We start from the raw sequence: 27,184 nt of genomic DNA on the forward strand, positions 1-27,184 counted from the left end.
CAACTGTAATTAATGTGGACAATGGAAATGAAATTGAATGTACAGAGTTCTGCTATAATGCAATAGTTGCATTCCTGCGCACCAGTACATCATAGAAAATTGCACTGTAGAAAGTAACAGGGCATATGGGAAAAGTGGGGTTGGGGCAGACCACCAAAAAATATCAGCCAAAATCACTCAAAAGCCTAACACAAGTGTTTAACTCATATCTAATAATGAAATAAAAGTAAATTTAACACCTTACCTTGAAAAAATATGAAGATGACTTAATGGGGGAGGAGATTTTGAGGTTGCTTTGTTGTTAATGCAAGGGCTGAGAGTTGTCATCATCATCATCATCGCCTTTGGGTGCAATTGTGTTTGCAGGGTCAGGGCGAAAAATAATTAATCTAGAAATGGATGATTGTGGTTCATTGTCTTCTGACTGTTTCTTGAGGGTTGGCTTAAGAAAGACATCTAGTTTTTACTGCTTTGCCCTTTTTCTTCTTTCATGAAGAAGCTGCTCATAGGGTGCCAAATAAGATTTTATTCCACATCCTGCTACCCTGCTACAATCTACATTGTAATCATTGTCATCTAAGAGCTGTAACTGCTCCGTAATTTCCCTCAGGGCAGAAGGCAAAGCAGAAGTGAAAAGCTCATGGTACTGTATTGTGGACTTCATCTTCTTCATCTCCAGCTTCCACTTGCCCCTCAGCGACAAGTTGTTGTCGCATACAGTAGTACTCAAGCAGCTATTCAACGTCCTCACTCTCTACTTCTTCAAATCCAACTTGCTTTGCAAGATCAATAAATGTTCTTCGATTCTTGAGAGTTCCTCAGACAGATCAAAGCCCTTAAACTTATGAAAAAAATATGGGAGAAGCTTCTGCCAAAATGCGTGCAAGCAGCCCTTACTAACACCACCTTCTGAAGAAAGATGCTCTTGCTCTTGAGGGAGTGTAGCGACGGTTTACCAGGCTGATTTTGGAGATGTCAGGCTCTGACGTACAAGAAGAGATTGACTAGGTTGAGATTGTTTTTGCTGGAGTTCAGACAGATGTAACAGGACTGGACAAGGTAGATGCAGGGAGGATGTTCATGATGGTGGGTGTGTCCAGAACCAGGGGCCACAGTATGAGAATTGGAGGTAAATGATTTAGGATGGAGATGAGGAGACATTTCTTCATCCAAAGAGTGGTGAGCCTTTGTGATTCATTACCTCAGCAAGTTGTTGATGCTGAAACATTGAATGTATTCAAGAGGTAACTAGATAAAGCACTTGGGGAAAATGGGATGAAAGGTTATGGGGAGAAAGCAGGATTAGTCTATTGAGCTGGACAATCAGCAATGATCATGAAGAATGGTGGAACAGGCTCAAAGAGCCAAATGACCTCCTCCTACTCCTATCTTCTATGTTTCTATGCCTCTGCGATAATGTTAATTGCATTCTTAATGTTACAGCTCTTCCAAAATTGAAAAACACAGTCTTTATCCCCCTCAGTGGCTACAGTCAGCCTCTTAAATGTACATCTTTAAAAGCTGCTATTGCATCCTGCTCCATGATTTGAAGGAGAGAGTTTGTGTTTTGGGGTATAAATAGCACTTTGATGTTTTAAGAAAGCTCACCAATGGCGGGAAGGTGGCTTGGCACATTATCCAGGATGAGGAGCACCAATGAAATTGCAGTATAGCCAACACAAATTTGCGTTTTAGAAATAACATCCCGCTTTAAGGTTTTGGAGTAGATTTGTAGTTCGGGTTGTGGATGTTAGGTTGGTTGGCTCGCCGAGCTGGTTTGTTGTTCTGTGGACGTTTTGTTACCATGCAGGGTAGCATCCTCAGTGCAGCCTCCAATGAAGCATCAGTGTGTTTTCCCACCTGGTTTTTAAACTCTGGAGTCTGTTGAGCTGGATTGCCTCACTTCCGGTTTTCCTTTGTTGTGGAGTGTATATGGGGTGGAGTTCTATGTGTTAATGGCTTTCTTCAAAGAGTGCCAGACTTCAAGGAATTCCCGTGCCTGTCTCTGCCTAGCCTGTCCCAGGATCTCGGTGTTATCCCAGTCGAAGTGGTGGTTCTCCTTGTCCATGTGGATTGAGGTGAGTGAGTACTGGTTGTGTCTTTTTGTAGCCAGTTGGTGTTTGTGCACCCTTGTGGTTAGTTTCCTTGCTGTTTGTCCGATGTAGTGTTTCCCACAGTCTCTGCAGGGGATCTTATAGATGACGTTGGTCCTGTCCATGGCGGGGAGTGGGTCATTAGCTCGCGTGAGCAGTTGTCGTAGTGTTGATGTCGGCTTGTGTGCCACTGTTATGCCCAGCAGTCGTGGGAGTCTATTGGTTAGTTCTGATGTGTTGGCGATGTAGGGTAATGTGATGAGTGTGTCGGTTTGTGCTATCTTCCTGATGTTGTTCACGCAGGCATCTTCTGACCCAGTATTTTGGATATCCATTGTGCTTGAAAACCTGGAAGAGGTATTCTTCTTCCTCTTGGCATAATTCTGTGTTGCTACAGTGTGTTGTTGCCCGTTTAAATAGTGTTCGCATGCAGCTTCATTTGTGTGTGTTGCGATGGTGACTGTTGAAGTTCAGTACCTGGCCTGTGTGGTGGCTTTTCAGTGTACTTTCGTTTGCAGTTCCCCATTTGTCTTGTGCTCTACTATGACGTCCAGGAATGGGTTGTTTGTTCTTCTCCTCCTCTCTGGTGAATTTTATTCCAGTGAGGGTGTTGTTTGAGTTTGTGTGTCTCTTCTAATTTGGCCTGTTTAACATTCCCCTATTTGTCAGTCACATGATAGCCAATTCACTTTGCCAGAACATTCATCAGAGCAGAACTGACTGCAGTCACACCCAGAGTATGTGAGGTAAGGCAAGGAGTGTGAGGGAGAGGGATTCAGTTTCAAGCAATGCAAGGCCCTTCAAAGGATAACACCATTACACAGACACCTATACACTGAAGCTGAAACATACACATGAGGTATACATGCTTTATGAATCTTGGCTACTAACCTATGGCATGTGGTCCCTTTCCACTCCCCCTCCCATTCTCTTGATGACATGTCCATCATGGGCCTCCTGCACTGCCACAATGATGCCACCCGAAGGTTGCAGGAACAGCAACTCATATTCCGCCTGGGAACCCTGCAGCCATATGGTATCAATGTGGACTTCACCAGTTTCAAAATCTCCCCTTCCCCTACTGCATCCCTAAACCAGCCCAGTTCATCCCCTCCCCCCACTGCACCACACAACCAGCCCAGCTCTTCCCCCCCACCCACTGCATCCCAAAACCAGTCCAACCTGTCTCTGCCTCCCTAACCGGTTCTTCCTCTCACCCATCCCTTCCTCCCACCCCAAGCCGCACCCCCAGCTACCTACTAACCTCATCCCACCTCCTTGACCTGTCCGTCTTCCCTGGACTGACCTATCCCCTCCCTACCTCCCCACCTACACTCTCTCCACCTATCTTCTTTACTCTCCATCTTCGGTCCGCCTCCCCCTCTCTCCCTATTTATTCCAGTTCCCTCCCCCCATCCCCCTCTCTGATGAAGGGTCTAGGCCCGAAACGTCAGCTTTTGTGCTCCTGGGATGCTGCTTGGCCTGCTGTGTTCATCCAGCCTCACATTTTATTATCCAGGCACTCCTGACCGTATCATGCAAGATAATGAATGAATTCCACTAATGCCTGTGATACAGTAGCTATGTTTGTATACCTAGAGAGATAAAACTAAATTGATGCTGTGGCAGTCACCTGCCATTTACCCATTGCCTTCTCATAGTGCAGGAGCTGCTCACTTCACACCTTGGACTATTGACCATTGTGTAGCGCTAAGGATGGGTGGACTCTGCACCTTCAATGTTGTAATTGCAGTTGGACAGAGACTCTGACACATACAGCTAATGAAGAAAAGTGAGGCCATTTTCATCAGAAGGCCCAGACATGCGAATGTGTCCTGCCCAGAGGTTGGTGCACCCTCCTCAGCTTGAACTCCTGAAGCCTGAAGGCAGGGTAGAGGAGGAATGCACAGCTATTTCTATAGTGTAACTCCAAACAGAAAACTTCTCGGTGCCTGTATGTGGTTCCTGCTCCAACTGGATGCCTACTGGTGCCTCCCTGTCTCCTTGAGAGGAGGGAGCACCGTGTTGTCTTCTGTGATGCTGACCATCAGTAGCTAGAGTGATGTATGTGCCCAGCAGACTGAGACTCCTGAATCTAGCTGTCCATGGCAGGCTCCAAAATGTTTTTGGAGGCTGTCAAATGCTTGAGGCTGCAGGGTCCCAAACGCATTTCAGCAACCAAGTGTTAGGTTGCCCAGTGCTCCTGATGAACCTGCCAGCTGTTTCTGGGACTACTTGTGCCAAAACATAAAGTTCCTATTGCCAATGTCTTGTAGGTCCTATCCTGCCTTGGACATTTAGTGACCTGAGCTTGTTTTACCTTGGCAAAGACATGGCAGTGTAGTGCTCACCTGTAATGGCTGCTGACTCTAATCCAGAGAAACTATCCTCTGAGGTGTCAGTATCTGAGTCTTGCTTGTAGATGCTTGCTTTGAGGTATCAGTGCTCTGACCCACTAGTGACACTCAGAGTGGACATGTCTTGTGGGCAGCTCTGTTGACCGTATCCATCATGGTTGGCTGCAGGAGACTAAAATGAGAGCACATCACAAGCAAAGTACAAAATTTGTGGTAAGTTATCAATAAATTCACTGGGGAAATGATGAGAGAGTCGCATACCAACAATGTTTCTTAAAATCATAAATTGCTGGACAAACTCAGCAGGACTGGCAGTATCTATGGAGCAAAATCAGAGCTAACGTTTTAGCTCCAGTGACCCTTCTTCAGAATAGTTTCAGGGATATGGAAGATTCTGTAGCTCCATTGGAGTGGTCCTGGTCTTTGCCAACCAGGGCTAAGTTCCTGTCATGATGGGTGAATATCTAGCACCGGCTACCTGCCCTGGGTCTTTTGGTCTATTAAAGTCATTTCCTCCTGTAATAAAAGTAGAATTTTGGTTTAATTCAAATTTATGTTGGGTACAAAATGGGAGATCAGCCTGAAAGCTTTTAAATAGTGTAGCCTAGCGGCAACCAGGACCAGAATGAGGATGTCATCAACAGATGAGTTGAGACAGGTCAAGATCTGACAGCGGAAATGGCCAGTATTTATCATGGAAGCTTATCTTTGGGTCAAATGTGACACCAACATTGCAAATAGACTGACTTAATTTCAAACTGTTACCAGGCTATTTGTATGGCAATTTTTAAAATGTTCTTTGATATATTGTGCTATGACTTGTGACTGGGCAGTCCCTGTGCATGTGTCAAATTGGCGGTTTAGGCATCTGCTGAGCTCTCGGTAAACCACTTTGCCACCATCAGATCTCTAGGTCTAATAGATACAGGTGCTGGCATAGTTATTTTGGTTTTATTAACATTAGGTGGTGCTAAAACATTACTACTGTACTGTGCTCTTCACTAGTTGTTTGAGTCTGATGGCAGCTCGATGGTTTGGCAGCAATATTTAAACAGTGCATATGTTTAAGTGTTAGAATTAATTAATTATAGATCATAATTATTTTTATTAAATTTAAATAATTTGTTATTTTTACTGGCCACCTTGGTATATCCTGACTGCCTGTCCAACCTGGGGCACACAGTACTAATTTATGTTGGTTGCTCCAACCCTTTTTTTTAACTCTGCTTGGCATGTTAAATCTGCCCTGGCCATCCCAGCCAAAATCAAACCCAACGCTGATCTTTGACATCATACTTTGCCACACCATGATGTTTATACTCATTCCAAAATTCAATGGTGTATTGTTGACTAACCTCACAATGCATATTCCTACAGTGGCTGTTGGTTAGAGTGGTCCTTCCCACAGAATTAACCTGCTCCTTATCACCTATGAATCATCATCACACCAACATTTAACATCCCTTTGCTTCTCAATTTTCTTTGACATTTTTCTCTACCATTCAAAAGGGGTGTTTGGTTCCCCTTGCACAATATACTTTTCACTGCCTTACATTCCTACAAAAATTGAGACACATTCCTTGCATTTGCTTCTCTCCCATTCCATCGTTTTGTCTTTTGTCTCCATCCCAACCCTTTGTTGCAATTCCTGCTCCCTTTCCTACTGCCCTCTAGCCTGTTGCTTCCATTGCTTTCTTCACCCATCAATCTTAGCCTTCCCCTCCAATCATTCAGAATTTGAACAGTAAACTTGGTCTTGATTCCTTGGAGGTAATTTTCATTTTAAGTGACAGTAGAGATAGACCACTTATTATATATCCCAGCCCATTTTGCTGTTCATTGATCTGGAAAATTGATTGTGGGTGTGACCCACACAGCCCCCTTTGTTGGGTCAGCATTATCAAGGGCTCACCACTTGCTTTACAGCTGTCTAGTCGGAAGCAGCTGGTTTTGACATTGTCTTTTGGAAGACTGTTGGAGGGCATACTGCCGTGAAGTCCAGGCTGGGGGCCCGGGTTAGAGTCCCAATGCACCTAGTATGTTGAATGGGCAAAGCTTTGAAAATAGAGTTCATTGTAGGGAAATGTGAGATCATCCACTTTGATGCAAGCACAACAATTCAGGAAAGCCCCTTTATGGTATGTGGAGACTATATAAAGGTAAATGGATTCAGAAATCGATGTGCATACATCACAAAATCTTATGCAAAGCTTAACAGATTTTTTTTACTGATGGTATAAATGTAAATTTGACAATTTATAGTTTTGGTATGTTTCAGTCTATGCATATATTATTTGTTATAGTCAGTGAACCGTAAACTGGAAGAATCCATTCAGGAGAATAAAGACTTGAAGATCAAAGTCCAAGATTACATCACTGAGATATCCAAGGTGGAGAATTTGCTTAGCGGCAAGGTCAGTAACAAAATATAATTCTCATAGTTTCTTAGCAAGCATATTTTTGAATCTTGACTGCTTTAGATGAATTGGTCTTTTGGACTATAAGTATGAATACTTTTCTTAATATGTAATTTCAACCTTGCCCATCCAATGGGAACAAGAGCGGGTAAGACGCTCTATTCCTGACGTCCTTTCCCCACCACCATTGTGCAGATTTTACAATTCGCCCATGTACTTTGCAACAGGCAGGGTGGGCATTTTGTGACCATATAAAAGTTAAGATTCTGTAATGCAATTGACAACCCAGCGCTACTTTGGCTAAAGCTAGTAGAAGGCTTCCCACAATATCTGATCCACCATGGTGAATAGGGGACTTCTTTACTGTAGTTATTTATACACTGCGCATCTTTGCACTGTGGGAGGAAACCGGACCACCTGGAGGATACCCACACAGACATGAAAGTGTGTAAACTCCACACAGACATTCGTGCAAGGCAGGAATCAATCCTGGCACCCTGGTGCTTTGGGCTAGCAGTGCTAACCACTGAGCTACCGTGTGGCTTGTAATTTTAAAGTAGTGCTTTACTTTCTCATTAATAACCTAAATACTTCAATAAACGTGAAAAAATGTGCAATTTTCATTATTACACTGACTAAGCACTGCTTTGGCTGCCAAATACTTTGGACTATTCTGAGGTCTTGAAAGGTGCTATAGAAATGCAGTGAAACTTTTCAAAGGATTGATCAATCTAGGGAAAGAAATTTTGAGGGTACCAAACATATGCAAAAGGTCCTTCAGTATTTTTCTCCCATATTTTGTCATTATTCCAAAATTCCATTTTTTTGATAAAATGCATTTGGAAAGGAGAAATTTCAGAAACAAGGGGAGGTGATGGCCGAAAGTTATTATTACTATATTGTTAATCTAGAGATCTAGTAATGTTCTGGGGACAGGGTTCAAATCCTGCCATTGCAGTTGGTAAAATTTGAATTTGATAAATATCTGGAACTAAGAGTCTAGTGGTGACCATGAAGCCATTGTCCATTGTTGGAAACACCCACCTGGTTCACCAGTATTCTTTAGGGAAGGAAACTGCTGTCCTCACCTGGTCTGGCCTGCATGTGATCCAGACACAGAACTTAACTGGGTAATTAGGGATGTTTAATAAATGCTGACCTGGCCAGTACTGCCCACATGCAGTGAATGAATAAAAAAAAAATGACAAGGAAAAGCTTGATAAGATTTTCTTTTGACTTGTAGAGTTGTGCAAACATTAACACGCTGTCTTGCAGATGATTTGGTTGGTGTTGATGCATATTTTGATAGTCTCGTAGGCCTTTATATTTGTATGGCATTATATCTTTACAGAACCAAAATTGTGCCGCCTTAGGGGATTGTACAGTGTATGGACAAGACTTGCCAAGTCCAGAGTTTGTTGTTAAAAACAGGGTTTGGGAATGTCACAGTCCCAGTTAGCGTTGTAGTGGCAGGCAGGTGTAGGAAAGAGGCCCATACTCTAAGCTGCTTTCTTATTTCCAGATGCAGCCATGTAATAATTGCCTACATTAGATTTAAAATATACTCTCCCAAGGCAGATGGAATTGCTAAATATTGTCATTAAAAAATTTCTTTTGGAGTATAGCTATAAAAGATAGTTTGAGAGATTTTGTGGATTGATGATCTCGTATACATTTATTAGGAAAATGAAAATTTTAATTTGATGGAGCAATGTCGTAGAACTAATGCGCAGACAGAGACCTGGGAATTGAAAGCTCGCCAAATAGAAGGAGAGTTCAATTCAGCTCAGATGGAGCTGGTTGCTGTGAAAGCTGAGAACCGCAGGATGTGTGAAAAAGTTAACTCACTCGAAAAAGAAATTGAGGAGGTAAGAAGTGGCAAATTTATAATCCATTATTTACTGTAATATACAATACTATATGCTCAGCAAACTTTCTGTTGTTAACGGATGCTTTATTATATAGAGATAGAAATCTCAAGAATGTGAAAATGACTTAAAAAAAACTATTTTGAATGTTTCAAATGAGTCTGAAATTAGCATCAATTATAGTTGACAGTTCATTAACAAGGCAGTAGCAAGTTTATTTTCAAAACCAAAGTGCAGGAATATAATTCAATTATTTTCTAATTTTGACTATTATTCATGTAATTTTCCCAAGGAATTAAACTTTCCTCCGATTTCTTCTGCATTTTAATTTTCCCACTTTTTTAACGTGCAAAAATGGATTTTCTCTGTAGCAAGAGGCTGCTAGGAATGCATATAAAGCCCAAGTTTGCTCACTTAATAAATTGATAATGAAGCTGGAAGATGAACTTCGGCAAGTCCAAAATGAAAAGAGCACAGCCCTCACTGACCTCACATCCACTCAAGAGCTCTGCTTGAAGCTGGATTCTAACAAAGAGATGATGATGAGGCAGGTGGCCAGCAAAAACAAGGAGATGGAGCAAGTATGTAAAATGGAATAATCATAATTGTTTAATACTTTATTAATACTTTAATTTTGTCAATGTGTCTCTCATCTAATAGCGACATTTGGGCCTTCAGGTTTTCTGCAAAACTTGGAGCAGAATATATGCTTTCACTTGTACACTTATTACCTATGTAGCCTGTAGGAATGCAGTTAATTCAATTGCTGTATATTTGATACCTTTTTGGAAGTAAAACCCTTTAACACTTACAAGGAGATGGTGCCTATGAGGCCTAAAACAGCCAGTGAACTAGACAAGTTTGGATCACACAAGTCTGACTGTCATTAAAATAATGTGTCCCCATTTGCCACCAGGCAAATGGCCAATTGAACAGCCTGGCCAACGGATAGGATGGTTCACTAGCAGTACCAGACCTCAGCTGAGGAGCATTGGGGATATTCTCAGCTATTTGGTAGGCGGTGAACTGTGATTAGGAGGGCTGACATAAGGAGAGGCTTCCTTAACAGGCATCTGGTGAGAATTTCTGTTCCTTTTGAGCATTGAGCAATGCTGATAGAGGCAGTAATGGTGAGCCAACAGTGCTGTCCCAGTTAAACTGCCAGTTATCCCAAACCACGGGAAGCCAGTACAACAGCAGCAAATTTCAAACAAGGCTTTCAATTTCAGCGTTTAAATTAAACATCTCCCTTCCTTTGTTCCATAGCATGGTGGTTGGATCTGCAATATCCAAAAATCAGTAGTGAGTGGGTCATTAGATGTCATTTCCGCCACCTTCAGTCGGATGTCACAGTCAGACATATGTTCCCCTCTGCTCCCTTGTTAGCCTTTCCACAGGGACTGTTCCCTCTCTGCCACAATGTTCCACTCCTCCACTCACAACAGCTCCCCACACCTCCATGGCCCATCCCTATGCAATCGCAGAAGATGTAATATCTGCCCACTTACTTGCTCCTTCCCCACCATCCAAGGTCCCAGACACATCTTCCAGGTGAAGCAGTGATCTACCTGCACTGCACTCAATCTAGTCTACTGTATTCGCTGCCCACAGTGTGGTCTTTCTCCATTGGGGAAACAAAATGCAGACTGGCTGACTGCTTTGCAGGACACCTACATTTTATCTGAAAAATGACCCTGAGCTTCCTGTTGGCTGCCACTTCAATACACCACTGTTGGTCATGATCTCTGTCTCAGGCTTGCTGCAGTGCTCCAGTGAAGCTCAGCGCAGGCTGGACGAACAGCATCTCATTTTCTGCTTGGAGACCCTGCAGTCAGTGTTCATGACTCAGCAATTTCAATAATTTTAGGCCCTGAGCACCTTCTCCCAACCCCTAGTCACCAGGCTTTGTCATCACGTCGGCTGCTACCACAAATAACCCGTTGTCACCCATTAATGGTCCCCGCATTAGCTGCTATTCATTCTCCCAGGCTGACTTTTACCCATTCCTTTCTCTCCCCAACTATTTTCCTCTTCCTTTGAACTCCATCCCCATCTGTCGTTTACTCCTCCCCCATTCCAACACCCCATCACCAGCACATATACCAGTGGCACGGTGGCTCAGTGGTTAGCACTGCAGCCTCACAGCACCAGGGACCTGAGTTCAATTCCAGCCTCAAGTAACTGTCTGTGCAGAGTTTGGACATTCTCCCTGAGTCTGCGTGGGTTTCCTCCAGGTGCTCCGGTTTCCTCCCACAGTCCAAAAATGTGCAGGCTGGGTGGATCGGCCATTCTAAATTGCCCATAGCGTTCAGGGCTGTATGGGTTATAGGGGAGTGGGTCTGGGTGGGATGCTCTAAGGGGCGGTGTGGAATTGTTGGGCTGAAGGGCCTGTTTCCACACTGTAGTGAGTCCCTTCTAATCTTTTCTGAGCTGCAATCAGTTCTGAAGAAGAGTCTGCTTTCTCTCCACAGATTCTGTCAAACCTCCTGAGTTTTTCCAGAACTTCTGTTTTTGTTTCTGAGTTCCGATTTCCAGCATCCATGGTTCTTTTTTTTTTGTTTAGTGAGTATGCTGTGATTTGCCCATCCTACTACGTGTCATGTGGAGGTTAATATTGCAGCAAAGTTTGTGCAGTCTTGAAAATTGCCCCCCCCGTGCATGATTCAGTTGTTCATATTAATATATTTGTGTTAAAAATCAGGTTTCTTTGTATCACTTGTACATTAACAAGCAAGTATTGGTAACGGTATACCTAAGGAATGTAAGGAAATGTTCGAATTATTTCTTTCTCTCCCCATCCTTGGGAATAGAACTTGAGAAAAGAGCTTTCATTTTGTCTCTTCCCTGTTGACTAGGAACCAATCTGAAATTGTAGCACTCCAGCCTGTCCCTCTGCCCGCTATCCCCTCTGCCCAAGTCCCCCCTATATCTCTGTGGTCCATCCAAAGCAACTCTGGTTTCAGACATGAACTGATGGCAGGAACACAAAACTGCTATGACATCGGGGTGGATTTTCCTTCCAAAATTCTCAGCCCTCGTGTCTTACTTGGAACAAAGTGGGATAAGTTGTCCCCTTAAAACAAGTCACCTATTTATGTGAGATTGCAAGAACTGCAGATGCTGGAGTCAGAGATAACACAGTGTTGAGCTGGATAACAACAGCAGGTCAGGCAGCATCAAATGAACAGGAAAACTGACGTTTCAGGTTGGGGCTCTTCTTCAGAAAAAAGAATGAAGGGTATGAAGGATCCCGATCCGAAACGACAACTTTCCTGTTCCTCTGATGCTACCTGGCCTGCTGCATTCCTCCAGCTTTACACTTTGTTATTTCTTTCTTCCTCTGCCCACTCCTCCCTCTGCCTTTCTTCTTCCTCTTCCCACACCTCCCTCTGCCATTGATGTTAAATACTTGCTCCATAAAATGTAAATGTTGATAAGAATAGTAATGTTTGTGCTCCAGCCAATTTCCTCATCCTCCTCCTTCAACCTCTCAATGGTGAGACTGAAAAGTACAATCACTTACACCTTTTCCCAAACACTTGTTTGACTATTGGGCTCATTTAGAGTTCATTTAAAAGTATTTCAGGATCAATTTTTGCTTCTTTTTTAACTACTTGTGCTCCCTCAAAACCATTTCATCTCATTTCAGAGACTATGATGGCAGCTTCCTGTTCCCTGGGTGGTGATGCACTCTATTTGGAGAGCAGGCACCTGCAAAGCTGACCAAAGGAAATGGTGCAAGACACAGCAGGGTCATTCTTGGGCAGAAATCTAGCTGTTTTGATCCTTTTGCAGTGGTGATATGTTATCTGTCTTAAAACGATCATTTTTATTGTAATTTAAAATTTTTAACAATGAATATCTTTGCCCGCCAGGTTTTCCTCCTCTCTTATATTCCACCAAACTAGTCACATTTTATATCAGATTTTCCTACCTTAACTTTTACTTTATAACTATCTCTAGTATGTAGAGTAGGTGCTAAATGAGGCGGTTTCATGGATTGAATTGAAGTATTATCCTTGAGGTGTCTTTGTGTTTTGCACATTCTCATCAACCATTTTAATCAATTCTGGAGGTTGAAGTCATGCTGAAAGAAATTAATACTTGACTTGTTTACAGCTCTCTCTGTAGCTGGCCACTCCAAAGTTTCATTCAATTTTTCTGCATGTTAGCCTATAAGCATTTTAATTAAAGGTGATGATCGGCACTGACACCAACGGCCCAATAAGGCTTACCCAGAGTACAGTAAATGTTAATTCTAAAAGGCTAATGCTGAACGTAGCATCCTAAAAGGAAACTTTGTTAGCTTCTATCATCTTTATAACGATGTTATGGATCAAAGCTTTCTTTATACCAGCTCAATAGGTGTTTAACCTGTAATTATTGGAGGGAAATTTTAATAGAACCAGAAAAACTATCTTCCACCATCGCTCAAACATTTAGAGTTTCAGCCTTTAGCCAAGGTTGTAAAATAACCACATTGTTCACTAAACATAGCACCTTGCTTTTCAAAAACGCATCAGTATTTCCTTTGCTTCTATAAGGTTCTAAGTGAGCTTGAATCAGCCCGTTCTGAAATAGAGCTCTTAAGAAACCAACTTTCAAGTGAGAGAACTTCAATAAAAAATCTGGAATCTTTGTTGGCTTCTAATCGGGAGAAAAAGTTCCAAAGCCAGATGGTCACTCAAGAGAAAGAGACTGAAATTCAGCTCTTTAAAGATAAGCTTTCCTTAGCTGATAGCAAACTGTAAGTACTACATTTATACATGCTTTTTCCTCATTGTCTGCATATGTAACAGCTCAGCTTTTTGATGATTGGAATATCTTCTATTAAATGAGTTTTCCTGATAAACTTCACACTTTGCAACTCAGTTTTTCTTTCATCAATATGATTAGCTCAGTGAAAAAATGCAATGTTAGTCAATGTCAGGTATGGTGCTTCCAGTCACTTATGGAAAGTGAAAGGACAGGTGAAATTAATGGCAAACACTATATATATGTGTGAATTACTGCTTTGTAATTTAGTTGGAATAACCTTGGGAATCAGTAGACACCGTCACAAGTATTACAGCAGATTGTCATTTAGCCCGGTGGATGTTTCCCCCAGTAGCGCAATCTAGAGCAAAAGGTAATAGTTTTAGGCCAAGGGATAGCAGACTTAAAAACCAAGATAATGAGGAATTACTTTTCTCAAAGGGTCGTGCATCTGTGGAAATCACTACCCAAAAATGTGGTGAACGCATGGACACTGAATAAATTTAAGGAGGAGATAGACAGATTTTAACTCGTAGCCGGTTAAAGGGTTGTGGACATAAGGCAGGAAGTTGGAGTTGAGGCCGAGATGAGATCAGCCATGATTGTAGACCAAGCTCAAAGGGATGAATTGCTTACTTCTACTCCTAATTTTTTTAGAATCATAGAATCTCTACAGTGTGAAAACAGGCCATTCAGCCCAATGAGTCAACACTGACCCTCCAAAGAGCATCCCACCCAGACCCATTCCATCCCTGCACCTCCCATGGCTAATCCACCTAATCTGCTCATCCCTGGGCATCATGGACAATTTAGCATAGCCAATCCACCTAACCTGCACATCTTTGGACTGTGGGAGGAAACTGGAGCACCCAGAGGAAACCCACTTATGGTGCTGATTATCCCAAAACAGATAACCACCTCAATCCATTTCCCTAGCTTTATTGAATTTTCTTCTAAATGTTTCTTTCCAATTATTTATTTTGTATTCCTCAGAGTAATAAATAAAAACGAGTGCCTTAATTCTTTTGGACGTGATCTTAAAAATGTTATGCTCTCAGAGAAGCATTAACGTTACTTAAACATTTTTGTGCCAACTTAAAAAAAGACCATTTTTTTAGTAATAGAATATTGTGGACACCTGTTCCCTGTCAAAAATAAGAGGTTGAAAGAAAGAACCTACTTTTGAATAGAATCTCACCTCATTTGTCAAATACACAATCAATTTACATACAATAAGTTCCTTCTAAATGTTGTTATAATGTGAAATATTAGCAACCTCCACTTTATGTAAGCAACTTGCTTCTATAAAGCAAGCATTCCGAGGCATTGGCCCAGATAGCAATCAGATAAAATTGATCCAAAGAATGACATATCTGGATGGGTGACTGACAGCTTGGGCAAAGAGATAGGTTTTAAGGAGCATCCTACAGGCATGGACATTTAGGTAGGAAATTATAAAGTTTGCAACTTAGGTGTTCGAAGGCAGCAATAATAAGAGAGTGAAAGAAGTGAGGGACACATAGGACACTAATGGAGGATCATGTGGGTTAGAGACTCATGCAAGTTATAGAGATACAAGTGCAAGACTATGAAAGAAGTATTTGAGTATAAGGATGAGGACATTGGATAATTATTTGGGTGGAAATGGTGTGCAAAGGTATAGGGAAAAGGCAGGCGATTGGCACAAGGTGATAGAATTGATGCAGGTATGAAGGGCTAAATTGTCTCCTTATGTGCCATAATAATTCTGAGATTTTCTGTGATTTTGTGAATTCTATCATTAAATGATGGTGGACCGGAAGCTGGCATTGAAGTGATGGTTTACTGAACTCAGTGCAAGCTGGAATAAGGTTTAGATAAGCTTAAATTTATGGCATGGAGAAAATGGGTAATCAACCAAGAGAAGTGGAATGAATCTGAAGGAAGCAAATGCACGGGAAGTAGATTGTCCAAGACTCAGGCGTTGGTGGGCAATGTTATAGATGAAATTCTCACTTTTTGTAACTGAAAAGTGAGGTTGGAAATTGAGCCCATTGTGAGCCCCATATCTTAGTACATTGCTGCACAGTAGTTGACTACATTAAAACATCATATTCAACTTCATTGTTGTGTTTCAACACCATTCATGGAATAGGTATATCAACCCTTTTGTGCTCCTACTTGCAGGGTATAACATTTGTTATTCCTTTACAAAGGTAACCTTGACCACTGTAATTTTCTAACAAAGAAAATATTTTTCCCCTTCAATGTGTTTTGTTGTCCTTGTGAAAATTGTAACTCTGTTTGGATACAATTCCATGTGCAAGTGGTTGTTTTTCATCTTGGAACCTGGGCGGTAGACCATTCAGCTCATCACGGGCATCTCTGTCTTGCCTGCTTTTAGCCATCAACACTCAATGCACTTTTCAGCAGAAGTCATTAATGATCATGCTAATTTATTAATTCTCAACCATCCAACTGTTTCCCATTGGACAGTTTTTCTACTCTGCAAATCAGGGAGGCCATCAAAGGCCAGATAGTGATGATGATTGGCGGGTTTTGCATGGCACCACACCATGAGAAAAAGCTATCATCGTTGAAGTTAGGTGCTAAAAGTAATTTTCAGATCACAAATATATCTCATTAGTTCTCTCACTTGTGGAGGTGGTTTATTTATTTAAAAAGTAATCAGGATGCTGCTGAAGCACTACAGAGGTCAAATGCACAAGGCTAAGAGAAAACCACAAGCAAAGATTGTTGTAAAATTTGGAACAGGAACACTAGGCTTCTGAATAATGCAGATGTAATCCAAGTAGCTCATCTTCTCTAATCTATATAGATGGGGCCAAATTTTCCTAGGACATTCCACCAAGTCTGTGGTGTTTTCAGTGGTATGCTTCTTGAACCATTGTAATTCTACGCGACATTCCAAATTCAAATGCAAGGCATCAGAAAATATTTTAACATCTTTGTGGCCGCCACTAATGATGAGCAGCTTTGAAGCAAGTGATTTATAGAGCAAAGTACTGTATCTTACTGCACTGATAATTACATGCACAAATCTACTACGGCTTTATTTTGAGATTGTGATGTCACAGTTTGACCACATTGACATACATCAATTCATCATTAATACTTAGACAAAATCTGATATTCAAATGTGCCTTCCAGTAATCCAGCTACCAAAAATGTTTTATCGATGTTACACAACAAGAAGAAACTACCAGGCCTACAACCGGGTTACTCATTTTCTGTTTCTTTGAGTTTTTTCAAATCCCAAATACTGCCCTTTGACAGCAAATAGTTAATAATTCCAGTTTAACATCCTTGTTCCTAAATGTCGTGCTCATGGCTTATTATATATATTTTTGTTTGACAGGGCATCTCAAGCCCGTGAAATTTCTCAGCTGAGGAGCAAGGCAGCAATGCTTGAAACAGAGCTAGATATGGCAAAGCGTCAATTAGGTACTGAGCGATTTGAAAGGCAAGTGTATGTTATGGTTTTATTTTGCACATGTACAATAGTTCTTAACTTTTTTTTAAGCATTGATTTTGTAATTAGTTGTCCCACATTAAACAATGTTCCATTGTGCATATCAACCACTTCCTGCACAAGAAAGATGCTGCAATTTCAAAAATATGGGCAACCCATCTATCATTTTAAACAGACCTGTGTGCTGCAGCAGCAAGCATATTCACAGACTACACTGCAGTAACTCGCTGATAATCTTACAACAACGCATACCAAACCCCTGCCTTCAGCTGGTGTTGGAAATGCAAGCCCTTTTATGGATAAACCAGAACAGCTTCAGAATTGAGAGCAGGTGATGCTCATTAGCCTTTGAAGAAAACCAGCAGGCTCCCCCACCTTCTCCTCCACTCCATATTAATTTAGGTCCCTCCCTCCCGGTTTTTCTTTTGTTGCCGTTACATTGCCCTTTGTAGGCAATGCTTGTAGCTTGTGATTTTAACTGGTCGTGTGGGTGAGTTGATGGTGGTTTAATTAGGGAAGAAAACTAGGTTCCCTTTGAAAGATCTTATGGTGCAGTAGCAGTGTCCCTGAAATAGTGACCTTTCTCTGGCAGAAGGCCCAGGTTCAAGACCCACCTGCTCTAGCAGTTTGTAATAATATCTCTGAACAAGTTGATTGGCTTCCTACTGCCTCAGGTTGGCGGTGCTAGTAATTTGTTAATTGTTTAATTACTCAAATAGCTGTTTTTATGGTTTTCAAAAAAACTTCCCGTGCCAAGTTGTGTTTGTTATGTAATTATACTATGGTTTTAAGAGATGCATTTGGTCCATTTTTTTATGAGGAAAGGTTGAGATAGAGGTGTCAAGAGGTCTGCTTCAAAGCCCATAAAATGAACTGCTTGTGAGGCATCAGGGGTTTATTTTCTTTAAATACGGAACTGCAGAAGCAGCCTGAATGTGTGGGGTTAAGCTCTCACAAAACCAGGATTTTTAGTTTTAGTGATAATTTCTGGATCTTGAAGCTACAGCACATCTCTCCCTGCTGCCCTCTCTCTCTTAAGTTTTCTGTTTTTTTTTCCTTATGGACTGGAGACTTGCCTGTGAAACAATCTATTTTTACTGAATTTACCTTTGCAAAGGGTGTGTTCATGAAATGTTACTACATTGGAACAGTTGCGGTTTAGAAGCTAAATAATCTATTATTCTAATAGAGTTAAGTTCTAATTAATATTTTCCTATATTTTTCTTTCTTTTGTTGTATTTTAACTATAATGTATGAATAGCGTGCTTTGTTTCAAGACAGGGAGTTTGACTAATTGAATTGCATCCAGAATGTAACATCTGGCATTTGCCTTTAAAATACAAAAAAGTTAGAGTTTAGGCTTTCTTTTTAATCTATTTTGAGGGGCTTTGGTCTGGCCTATAGATAAATGTTCAAGTGTTTTAGTTGTGGGTTTTTCAAAATAAAGCAAAAGAACTGGCTTCCTCCCCCAGTCAACTCCATTTTAATTTAATCTCCTTCCTTCTCAACTCTCCCCTAAAGTTATTGTTGCTCTGCCCTGGTACTTGCTAATTGGTATTTTAGTGATGTGGGTGACTTGGTGGTGAGTTATACAAAAAGGAAGTGGCTTCCAGAGGTGGGCACTACGGGCTGGGGTGCTTTATTCCCCCCTCAACTTTATTTTAATTTAAACGCTTCCTTCTCTTCCTATTATTCCAGTAATGTTTTTGTTATTATTGCACTGCCCCGGTGGGCTGTGCTTTTTAATTGAAAAAACAAATGCTGAGGATCACTGGGTCCGACAGCATCCATGGAGAGAGAGAGCAAGCTAATGTTTTGCGTCCAGATGACTCTTCATCAGAACTGATGGTGAAGTCTGGAGAGGACAGCATTTATCATATAGTTTGGGGTGGAGGGGGGAATGTGGGGCTAGTGGAGAAGAGATGTTAATAGTTCAGATTAATTGACCGGAACGTGAGAATGGCAGAACGATTGTGTATCTCCTGCCAGACGTGAAAGGATAGTAACTGGGATGAGGGGAGGGGAGGGGAGGGGATGGGAGGACATGACAACAAACTAAAGGTCTAGGAAGAAATGGTTCACAATTTAAAGGTGCTGAACTCAGTATTAAGCCCAGAAGTCTGAAAAATGAGATAATAAGAACTACCGATGCTGGAGTCTGAGATAACACGGTGTGGAGCTGGAGGAACATAGCTTTTCTGAAGAATTTTCTGAAGAAGGGTCCTGACCCGTAACAACTGCTTTCCTGCTCCTCTGATGCTGCATGGCCTTGCTATGTTCCTCCTCTACTGTGTAGTCTGAAGATGAGATGTTTTCCTCCAGTTTGCGCTCTGATTCACTGGAACACTATAGTATGCCGAGGGCAAACAGTGTGGACATGTGAGCAGAATGCTGTGTTAAAATAACCGGTTACAGGAAGGTTGGGGTCATGCTTGTGCATAGACCAGAGGCGTTATGCAAAGCGGTCATCCAGTCTGCATTTCGCAGGGACTGTTCGCTTTGAAACACTCTAGTCCATTTCACAATCACCACCTCCACCCCTCCTCTCCACAGCACCGTGTAACTGCAGAAGGTGCAACACCTGTCCCTTCACTACCTCCCTGCTCACTATCCAAGGGCCTAAACTGTCTTTCCACGTGAAGCAGTATTTCACCTGCACCTCCTCCAATCTTTGTATTATATTCACCTATTCTACATTGGAGAAACCATATGCAGATCGAGTGACCATTTTGCAGAATACCTCCAGTCTGTGTGCAGGCAGGACCCTGACCTTTCCTGTAAAATTGACTGCCAGAGGTGGGCACTGCAGGGACTAGAGTGCATTATCTCCCCTCCAATTCCACAGTGATTTGATCTCCCTGCCCTTCACTTTTTTTATTTTCACCCTGATGAATTGCGCTTGTTAATTGTTAGTTGTTTAGTTGTCTTGATTAGCTAATTTGGGCCTATAAAAAATGAGACTGAGTATCATAGGTCTTAAAAATTTAAGAAATATTTTGAGTATGTCAGCATAGATTGAGCATTTCCTGTGATAGGAAAGAACGAAACAAGAGGCCAGCAATATAAGGCAGTCATCAAAAAAATCAAATGGAATTCAGAAGAAATGTCTTTATATACAATGCTGAGAATGTGAAACTCACTACCTCAGGTATAGTTGAGGTGAATATTATAGAAACATCTAAATGGAATCTATCTATCTATGCATCTGCAATGAAGGAGAATTTTATGCTGATAGCTAAACGTGGAAAGCTAAAATGATGCTTGAGAGGAGCATAAACAGGAAAGGCTGGTTAGGCTGAATGACCTGTTTCTGTATATGCCACGCAATTTTATGTAAAACCTCCTGAGGGTGCTAGATTCTAAAGTGTTTGTATTAACTTGAACAGTTCAGTGATTTTACAATGGAACATTGCTGTGTGGCCTCCAATTTCTTTGATAATGGGAACATAAATATGATTTAATTATTCTTGTGCTGAATTTACTTTGCTATGGGCATAAATCCAATGAGAAATGATGGTACAATGGAAGCATTAAGGGTTGTGCTTTCTTCGCTAATTAGACGCACACCATATTTACTTTTACAGAGAATGTGCTGTGCAGGAGCTTCGGCGACATGGCCCCTCTTACCGTACTACGTCACCACCTCAACCTACTTTAAGTCCAGTTTCACATTCACCGGAACGTTCGAGCCGTCGCTCTCCTGATTGTACCCTAAACAGATCACTGAACAGGTATCTTTCGATGCATCTGCAGTTCCCATTATCTCTGATCACTTGAGAGTGTAGCATAATCAAAATTTTTAAAAATTTAGTAATCCAGAAGGTAATTCGCATCTGATCTGCTTTGTTCACATATAAATAATCGTAGATTTCAGTGAAGTATCTGGACAAGTTATGTTGATCATCAGTATACGCTAAGAAAGAACACTTTTGAAAGCAGTTCACTGTCAGTCCATTTAGTCAAACCATTCCAAATCTTCTATCAGGTTTCAAATATTGTACGTTGTTTATAAATTTCTTTCTTGCATTAAGGACAGCGTTCATCTACTGATGTAGCTAACTTCTTGTATTAAATACGAATGTGTAGTGTTTTAAAAGATATCAAGTTGACATTCCATTTTTTTCAGTCAAGTTGCCATACTGCAGGTTCAGAAATGACAATGTGGTTTAAAAAAATACAGCTTACCCCAGATTCTAAAAAGAGGAGTAGAATATAATAGTGATAATGGGAACTGCAGATGCTGGAGAATTCTTGATAATAAAGTGTGAAGCTGGATGAACACAGCAGGCCAAGCAGCATCTCTGATGAAGGGTCTAGGCCCGAAACGTCAGCTTTTGTGCTCCTGAGATGCTGCTTGCCCTGCTGTGTTCATCCAGCTTCACACTTTATTATCTAGAATATAATAGATTGTGTTAGAATTTTATAAATCACTGGTTAGACCTCAGTTGGTTTGTTGATGATCCTAGGAAAGATGTAAAGGTCTTAGAAAAGATACAAAGGTTGCTTATCCAGATGTTTCCAGAACTGAGCAATCTCAGTTCTAAAGAGGGGCTGGAAAGCAGGGATATAAAAAAACTGTAGATGCTAGAAATCTGAACAAAACAATTGCTGGAGAAACTCACCAGAAAAACTGACAACATTACAAGTACAGTGCTCCTTTGTCAGCACTAAAAATAGCTGAGAAAGGGCAGTATTTATGCTGAGGATGGGGTGGAGGAACAGGAATGAATAACATATATGGAGACAGTGCCCGGAAAGAGAGAGAAAAGGGTTAGGAAACAAAGAGATAGTGGGAACTGTCGATGCTGGAAAGTCTGAGATAACAAGGTGTAGAGCTGGATGAACACAGCAGACCTAGCAGCATCAGAGGAGCAGGAAAGCTGACTTTTTTGATATCTTTCAAAACACTACACATTTGTATTTACTACAAATAGTTAGCTACAACAGTAGATGAACTCTGTCCACAGTATGCAAAAAACAAATTTATAACCAATGTATAATATTTGGAAACTAATAGGAGTTTTGGAATGGTTTGATTAAGTCGACTGACAGGAAAGCAACGTCTGCTTTCCTGCTCCTCTGATGCTGCTTGGCCTGCTATGTTCATCCAGCCCTGTACATTGTTGTCTCAGGAAACAAGGAGATTGCTTGTGAAAGAGTGAGAGAGAAATGCTGGGTGGGGTGCAAATGAGAAGTGTAAATGGTTGAAAATCGGTTAGCTGTGCTGGGAGCAACCCATATAAAACAGGGCCTAGTGGTGCAGGATATGCAACAAACATGGAGGAAGATATTCATGTTCTGAAATTGTTAAACTCAGTGTTGAATCCTGAAGGCTGTAAAATACTGGGCACAAGGTAAGCTGTTGTTTCTCAAGCTTACATTGAGTTTTGCTGGAGCACTGCAACAGGCCTGAAACGTTGCCATTGGAAAACATGGTGGTGTGTTGAAATGACAGTCGGCGGGAAGCTTGAAGTAATTGAAGTAATGGACAGAGTGTAAGTATTTGCCAAAGCAATTACACAGTTTGCATTTTGTTTCCCAACTGGAGAGGAGAGCATATTGTCAGCAAAAAATACACTAAACTAGATTGAGGTGCAGGTAAATCGCTGCTTCACTTGGAAGACATGTCTGGGGCTTCAGATGGAATTTAAGTGGGTAATAGAACATAGAATAGTACAGCACAGTACAGGCCCTTCGGCCCACAATGTTGTGCCGAACTTTTACCTTAATCCTAAGGTCTATCTAATCTCTACCCCTACCTTATACTAACAGTCATATGCCTATCTAACGGCCGCTTAAATGCCCCGAATGAGGCCAACTCCACGACCCTCTCCGGCAATGCATTCCACACCCCGACCACTCTCTGAGTAAAGAATCTACCTCTGATGTCTCCCTTTTATCTACCTCCACTTACTTTAAAACTACGCCCCCTCATAGTAGCTACCTCCACCCTAGGAAAAGGTTTCTGGCTGTCCTCTATCTATATCTCTGATCATTTTGTACACCTCTAACAAGTCACCTCTCATCCTTCGTTGTTCTAAACAGAAAAGCCCTGGCTCTCTTAGCCTTTCCTCGTAAGACCTTCCCTGCATTCTAGGCAACATCCCGGTAAATCTCCTCTGCACCTTTTCTAACGCTTCCACATCTTACCTGTAATGAGTGACTAGAACTGGACACAGTACTCCAGATGTGGCCGAACGAGGCTTTTGTATAGCTGGAGCATAACTTCACGGCTCTTGAGCTCAATCCCTCTTTTAATGAAAGCTTACACACCATACACCTTCTTAACAACTCTACCCACCTGGGTGGCAGCTTTCAGGGAATTGTGGACATGAATCGCAAGATCCCTCTGCTGCTCCACACTGCCAAGAATCTTTCCCTTAATCCTGTATTCTGCTTTCAAGTTCGTCCTTCCAAAATGAATCACCTTACACTTTTCAGGGTTAAACTCCATCTGCCACTTCTCAGCCCAGCTCTGCATCCTATCATTCTCTTTTTGTAACCTAGAACAACCTCCACACTATCCACAACGTGACCCACTTTTGTATCATCTGCGAACAGGGATGGCACGGTGGCTCAGTGGTTAGCACTGCAGCCTCACAGCACCAGGGACCCAGGTTCGATTCCAGCCTTGGGCAACTGTCTGTGTGGAGTTTGCACATTCTCCCCGTGTCTGCGTGGGTTTTCTCCGGGTGCTCCAGTTTCCTCCCACAGTCCAAAGCTGTGCAGGCTAGGTGGATTGGCCATGCTAAATTGCCCATAGCGTTCAGGGGTGTGTGGGTACAGGGCGAATGGGTCTCAGTGGGATGTTTCAAGAGGTGGCGTGGACTTGTTGGGCCAAAGGGCCTGTTTCCACACTAGGGAATCTAATCTAATCCAAATATTTAAACTTGCTAATCCGCCCTTCCACTCCTACATCCAAATCATTTACAAAAATCACAGAGGACCCAGAACAGATCTTTGTGGTACACCAGTTGTAACTGAGCACCATGTTGAATATTTTCCCTCAACCACCACCCTTTGTCTCCTCAGACTCAGCCAATTTCTGAATCCAATCTGCCACATTTCTCCCTATCCCATGCCTCCTTACCTTCTGCGTGAACCTACCATGGGGAACCTTATCAAACGCCTTACTTAAATTCACGTATACCACATCCACTGCTCTACCTTCATCCATGTGTTTGGTCACCTCTTCAAAGAATTCAATAAGGTTTGTGAGGCATAAGCTGCTCTTCACAAATCCGTGCTATCACGAATCAAACTGTGCCTTTCTAAGTGAACGTAAATCCTATCTCTCAGGCCCTTTCCAATAATTTGCCCGCAAGTGTTGCACCTTCTGTGATTGCATGGGTAGGTGATGCGGGGCTGTGGGGAGTTGTTGGGAGTGGAGGAGTGGACCAGGGAGTTTCAGAGGGAACAGTCCCTGCAGAATACTGACAAGGGAAAGGAGGAGGATGTTGTCTGATGGTTGCATCCAACTGGAGGTGACGGAAATAGCAGTTTATCCTTCTTTGAAGAGGGAGGCAGATGGTGGGGTCAGTGAGGATCATGGGGACCCTATAATCATTGGAGGGGAGGGGAGTGGAGGGGTGAGGGTGGCAAGTGTGGGAGACGGGTCAGACACAGCTGAGGACCCTGTCAACCACAGTGGGTGGGGTGACCTTGGTTGAGGAAGAAGGTGCATATTTATGAGGCAGCCCTTTGGAAGGTGGCATCATCAGAACAGACACAACAGAGATGGAGAAATTGGGAGAATGGAGTGAAAGTCAGTGGGTTTATAATGGGAGCTAGAAAAGCAGTGACTGTTCTCCTTGGAGTACAATAAATTGAGAGATTATCTAATAAAGTCTTCCAAACTGGAAGGGTAAGTAGAGAGAAAAATATATCAAAACTGATGTTTCTTTTGGTATATCAGTGAAGAACTGTCATTGATCTACCATGTTGACTGAGTGGCAGGTTGGAAAATGTACAGGGAAGTAACCTGGGTTTAATTTCTACTAATACAGTGAAGTGCAGTAAAACAGCAAGATGAAAAAAGATCTTTAGTTACCATTTAACAAGTAGGTTAGTGATGCTGGTGCCCATCATAGTCATGGAAATGGGGAATGAAATCCTAAACAAACTTAACTTTTTGTGATGTGTAATCAAGTATGTTTCAATTTAAAATTTTATTTTTCAAGCCAGTACTGGTTACCTGAATGCCATATGCACAAACATTTCTCATTTGTTAATATACATGCTAACATTGTTCTACATAATAGTCAAAAGTCCAAGATATATTTTCTGATTTTTTGCTGCTTTTAGTGTTGAACTAATGGCTTTCTGAAACAAACCTGATCAATTACTAATTGTTTTGAACCACTATTACACTTCTATTTTAATCATTTATTCCAGGCTACCAGGATCAGTGAGCAGTGTTACAACCTATTGGCAATGACAGAAAATTAATATTGCACTGAATAATAATATGCACAGTAAAAATTGAGTTTATAAAAATGGACTGTAACACCTGTGGAAATTTTGAGCCTTCCAGTCATTTAGCTTATGAGATCCTTGGCTTGGATTGTATTTTGCCACTGTAGTTCACTAAATGGGCAGAGTCTTTGGATTTGTCTAGACTTTAATAGCCTGCTTGTTTACTCATTGCCCAGCAGTGTAGTGCCCAATCCCATTCTTTATATATACAGCTAATTTCTAATGTTGAACCCAAAGAATCAAAATCAAAACTAGCTGTTTCAGTCTGCCATTTCACTTTGTCAGGTGGAGCATTCATAAACACACAGGAAAACTTAAAAAGAGAAACCAACAACTTCTGTGTCACTTTAAATTGATTTATTTTGTTCCCATCCAGAGCATCATCTTTGAAAGAGTTTTGATTTTCTGATGGTTTATCTCCACAATCATTTGAAAAAGGACCAGGAATCTCTGAGACTGTCAAAAGGAAGATCTTCCATTTCAAAACATGTGAATTCTGTTTTATCAATTTTTTTTTGTTGAACGCATTAATGATGTACCAATACTTTCATCTTATATGCCAGAGAATTTTACTTTGCTACATCTTTTGCTTTACCTGCTTGGGAATTTTTAAAAAGTGCAAAGAGATGCAACTTCTAATGAGCATTTCATTCATTGTCACAGAATCTATCAACACATCTATGTCATGCACTGTAGCTTAATGTTTTAAGCTAGTTATCGTTAACTGAACATGAACACATGCAGTTAAATGTTGCCAATAAATCCATTGAAAGACAAATCACTTGTACAGTGTTTTCTATGGCCACTTCTACAAATTAAGCAAGAAGAAAAGAAATTACATCTTCTAAACTAATTTCTGAGATGTCACAATCAATTATGGATTTACATTGAAATATTCCAACACACATAATTTCTGAAGTTTATCCTGGATTGTAATCAGTCATTTAATATGAGAGATAATGGGAACTGCAGATGCTGGAGAATCCGAGATAACAAGGTGTGGAGCTGGATGAACACAGCAGGCCAAGCAGCATCTTAGGAGCAGGAAAGCTGATGTTTCGGGCCTAGACCCTTCCCACTGGTTTGTGGTTTCCTGGCTTTAGCTTGCAACCTTTATTAAATACTGGCACAACATTAGCCACCCTCCAGTCTTGTGGCACTTCACTTGTGGCCATCAGTGATACAAATATCTCTGCTAAGGACCCTGCAATTTCTTCCGTAGCTTCCCATAGTGTACTGGAATACGCTTGAACAGGTCCCAGAGATTTATGTACTTTTATGAATTTTAAAACCTCCAGCACCTCTTCTTCTGTAATGTGGACATTTTTCAAGACATCACTATTTATTTTCCTGAGTTCTATAGCTTCCATGTCTTTCCCCACAGTAAATATTCATGAGAAATATTCATTTAGAATCTCGCCCATCTTGCCCACGCACAGATGACCTCATTGGTCTTTAAGTGACCCTATTATCTCCCTAGTTATTCTTTTGTCCTTAATATAGTTTAGAATCTCTTTGGATTCTCCTTTACCTGCCAAAGATATCTCATGTCCCCGTATAACCCTCCTGATTTCCTTGTTAAGTGAACTTCTACACCCCCTATACTCATCAAGAGATTTACTCAATCTCACCTGCCTATACCTGACATGTGACTCTATCCTTTTCTTGACCAGAATCTCAATGTCTCTAGACTTAAGAGTTCCCACCTGCTGCCAGCCTTGCCCTTCTTACTAACAGGAGTGTGCTG

General features: G+C 41.5%; 1 protein-coding gene across 2 annotated transcripts in view; it reads left to right on the plus strand.

Moving 5' to 3' along the window:
• tsga10 (testis specific, 10) overlaps positions 1-26,204 on the plus strand; it is a 111,890-nt gene extending 85,686 nt beyond the window's left edge. For both annotated transcript variants that reach the window (XM_059646764.1, XM_059646765.1), the window contains 7 exons: positions 6,754-6,864; positions 8,550-8,735; positions 9,107-9,316; positions 13,280-13,482; positions 16,849-16,953; positions 20,547-20,693; positions 25,814-26,204. In XM_059646764.1, the coding sequence (XP_059502747.1) occupies positions 6,754-6,864; positions 8,550-8,735; positions 9,107-9,316; positions 13,280-13,482; positions 16,849-16,953; positions 20,547-20,693; positions 25,814-25,838 (987 nt within the window). In that variant the 3' untranslated portion in view covers positions 25,839-26,204. The remainder of the gene's footprint in view (positions 1-6,753; positions 6,865-8,549; positions 8,736-9,106; positions 9,317-13,279; positions 13,483-16,848; positions 16,954-20,546; positions 20,694-25,813) is intronic.
• Positions 26,205-27,184: the final 980 nt, after the last annotated feature.

Source organism: Stegostoma tigrinum, chromosome 6 (assembly GCF_030684315.1).
Source record: "Stegostoma tigrinum isolate sSteTig4 chromosome 6, sSteTig4.hap1, whole genome shotgun sequence".
NCBI lineage: Eukaryota > Metazoa > Chordata > Chondrichthyes > Orectolobiformes > Stegostomatidae > Stegostoma > Stegostoma tigrinum.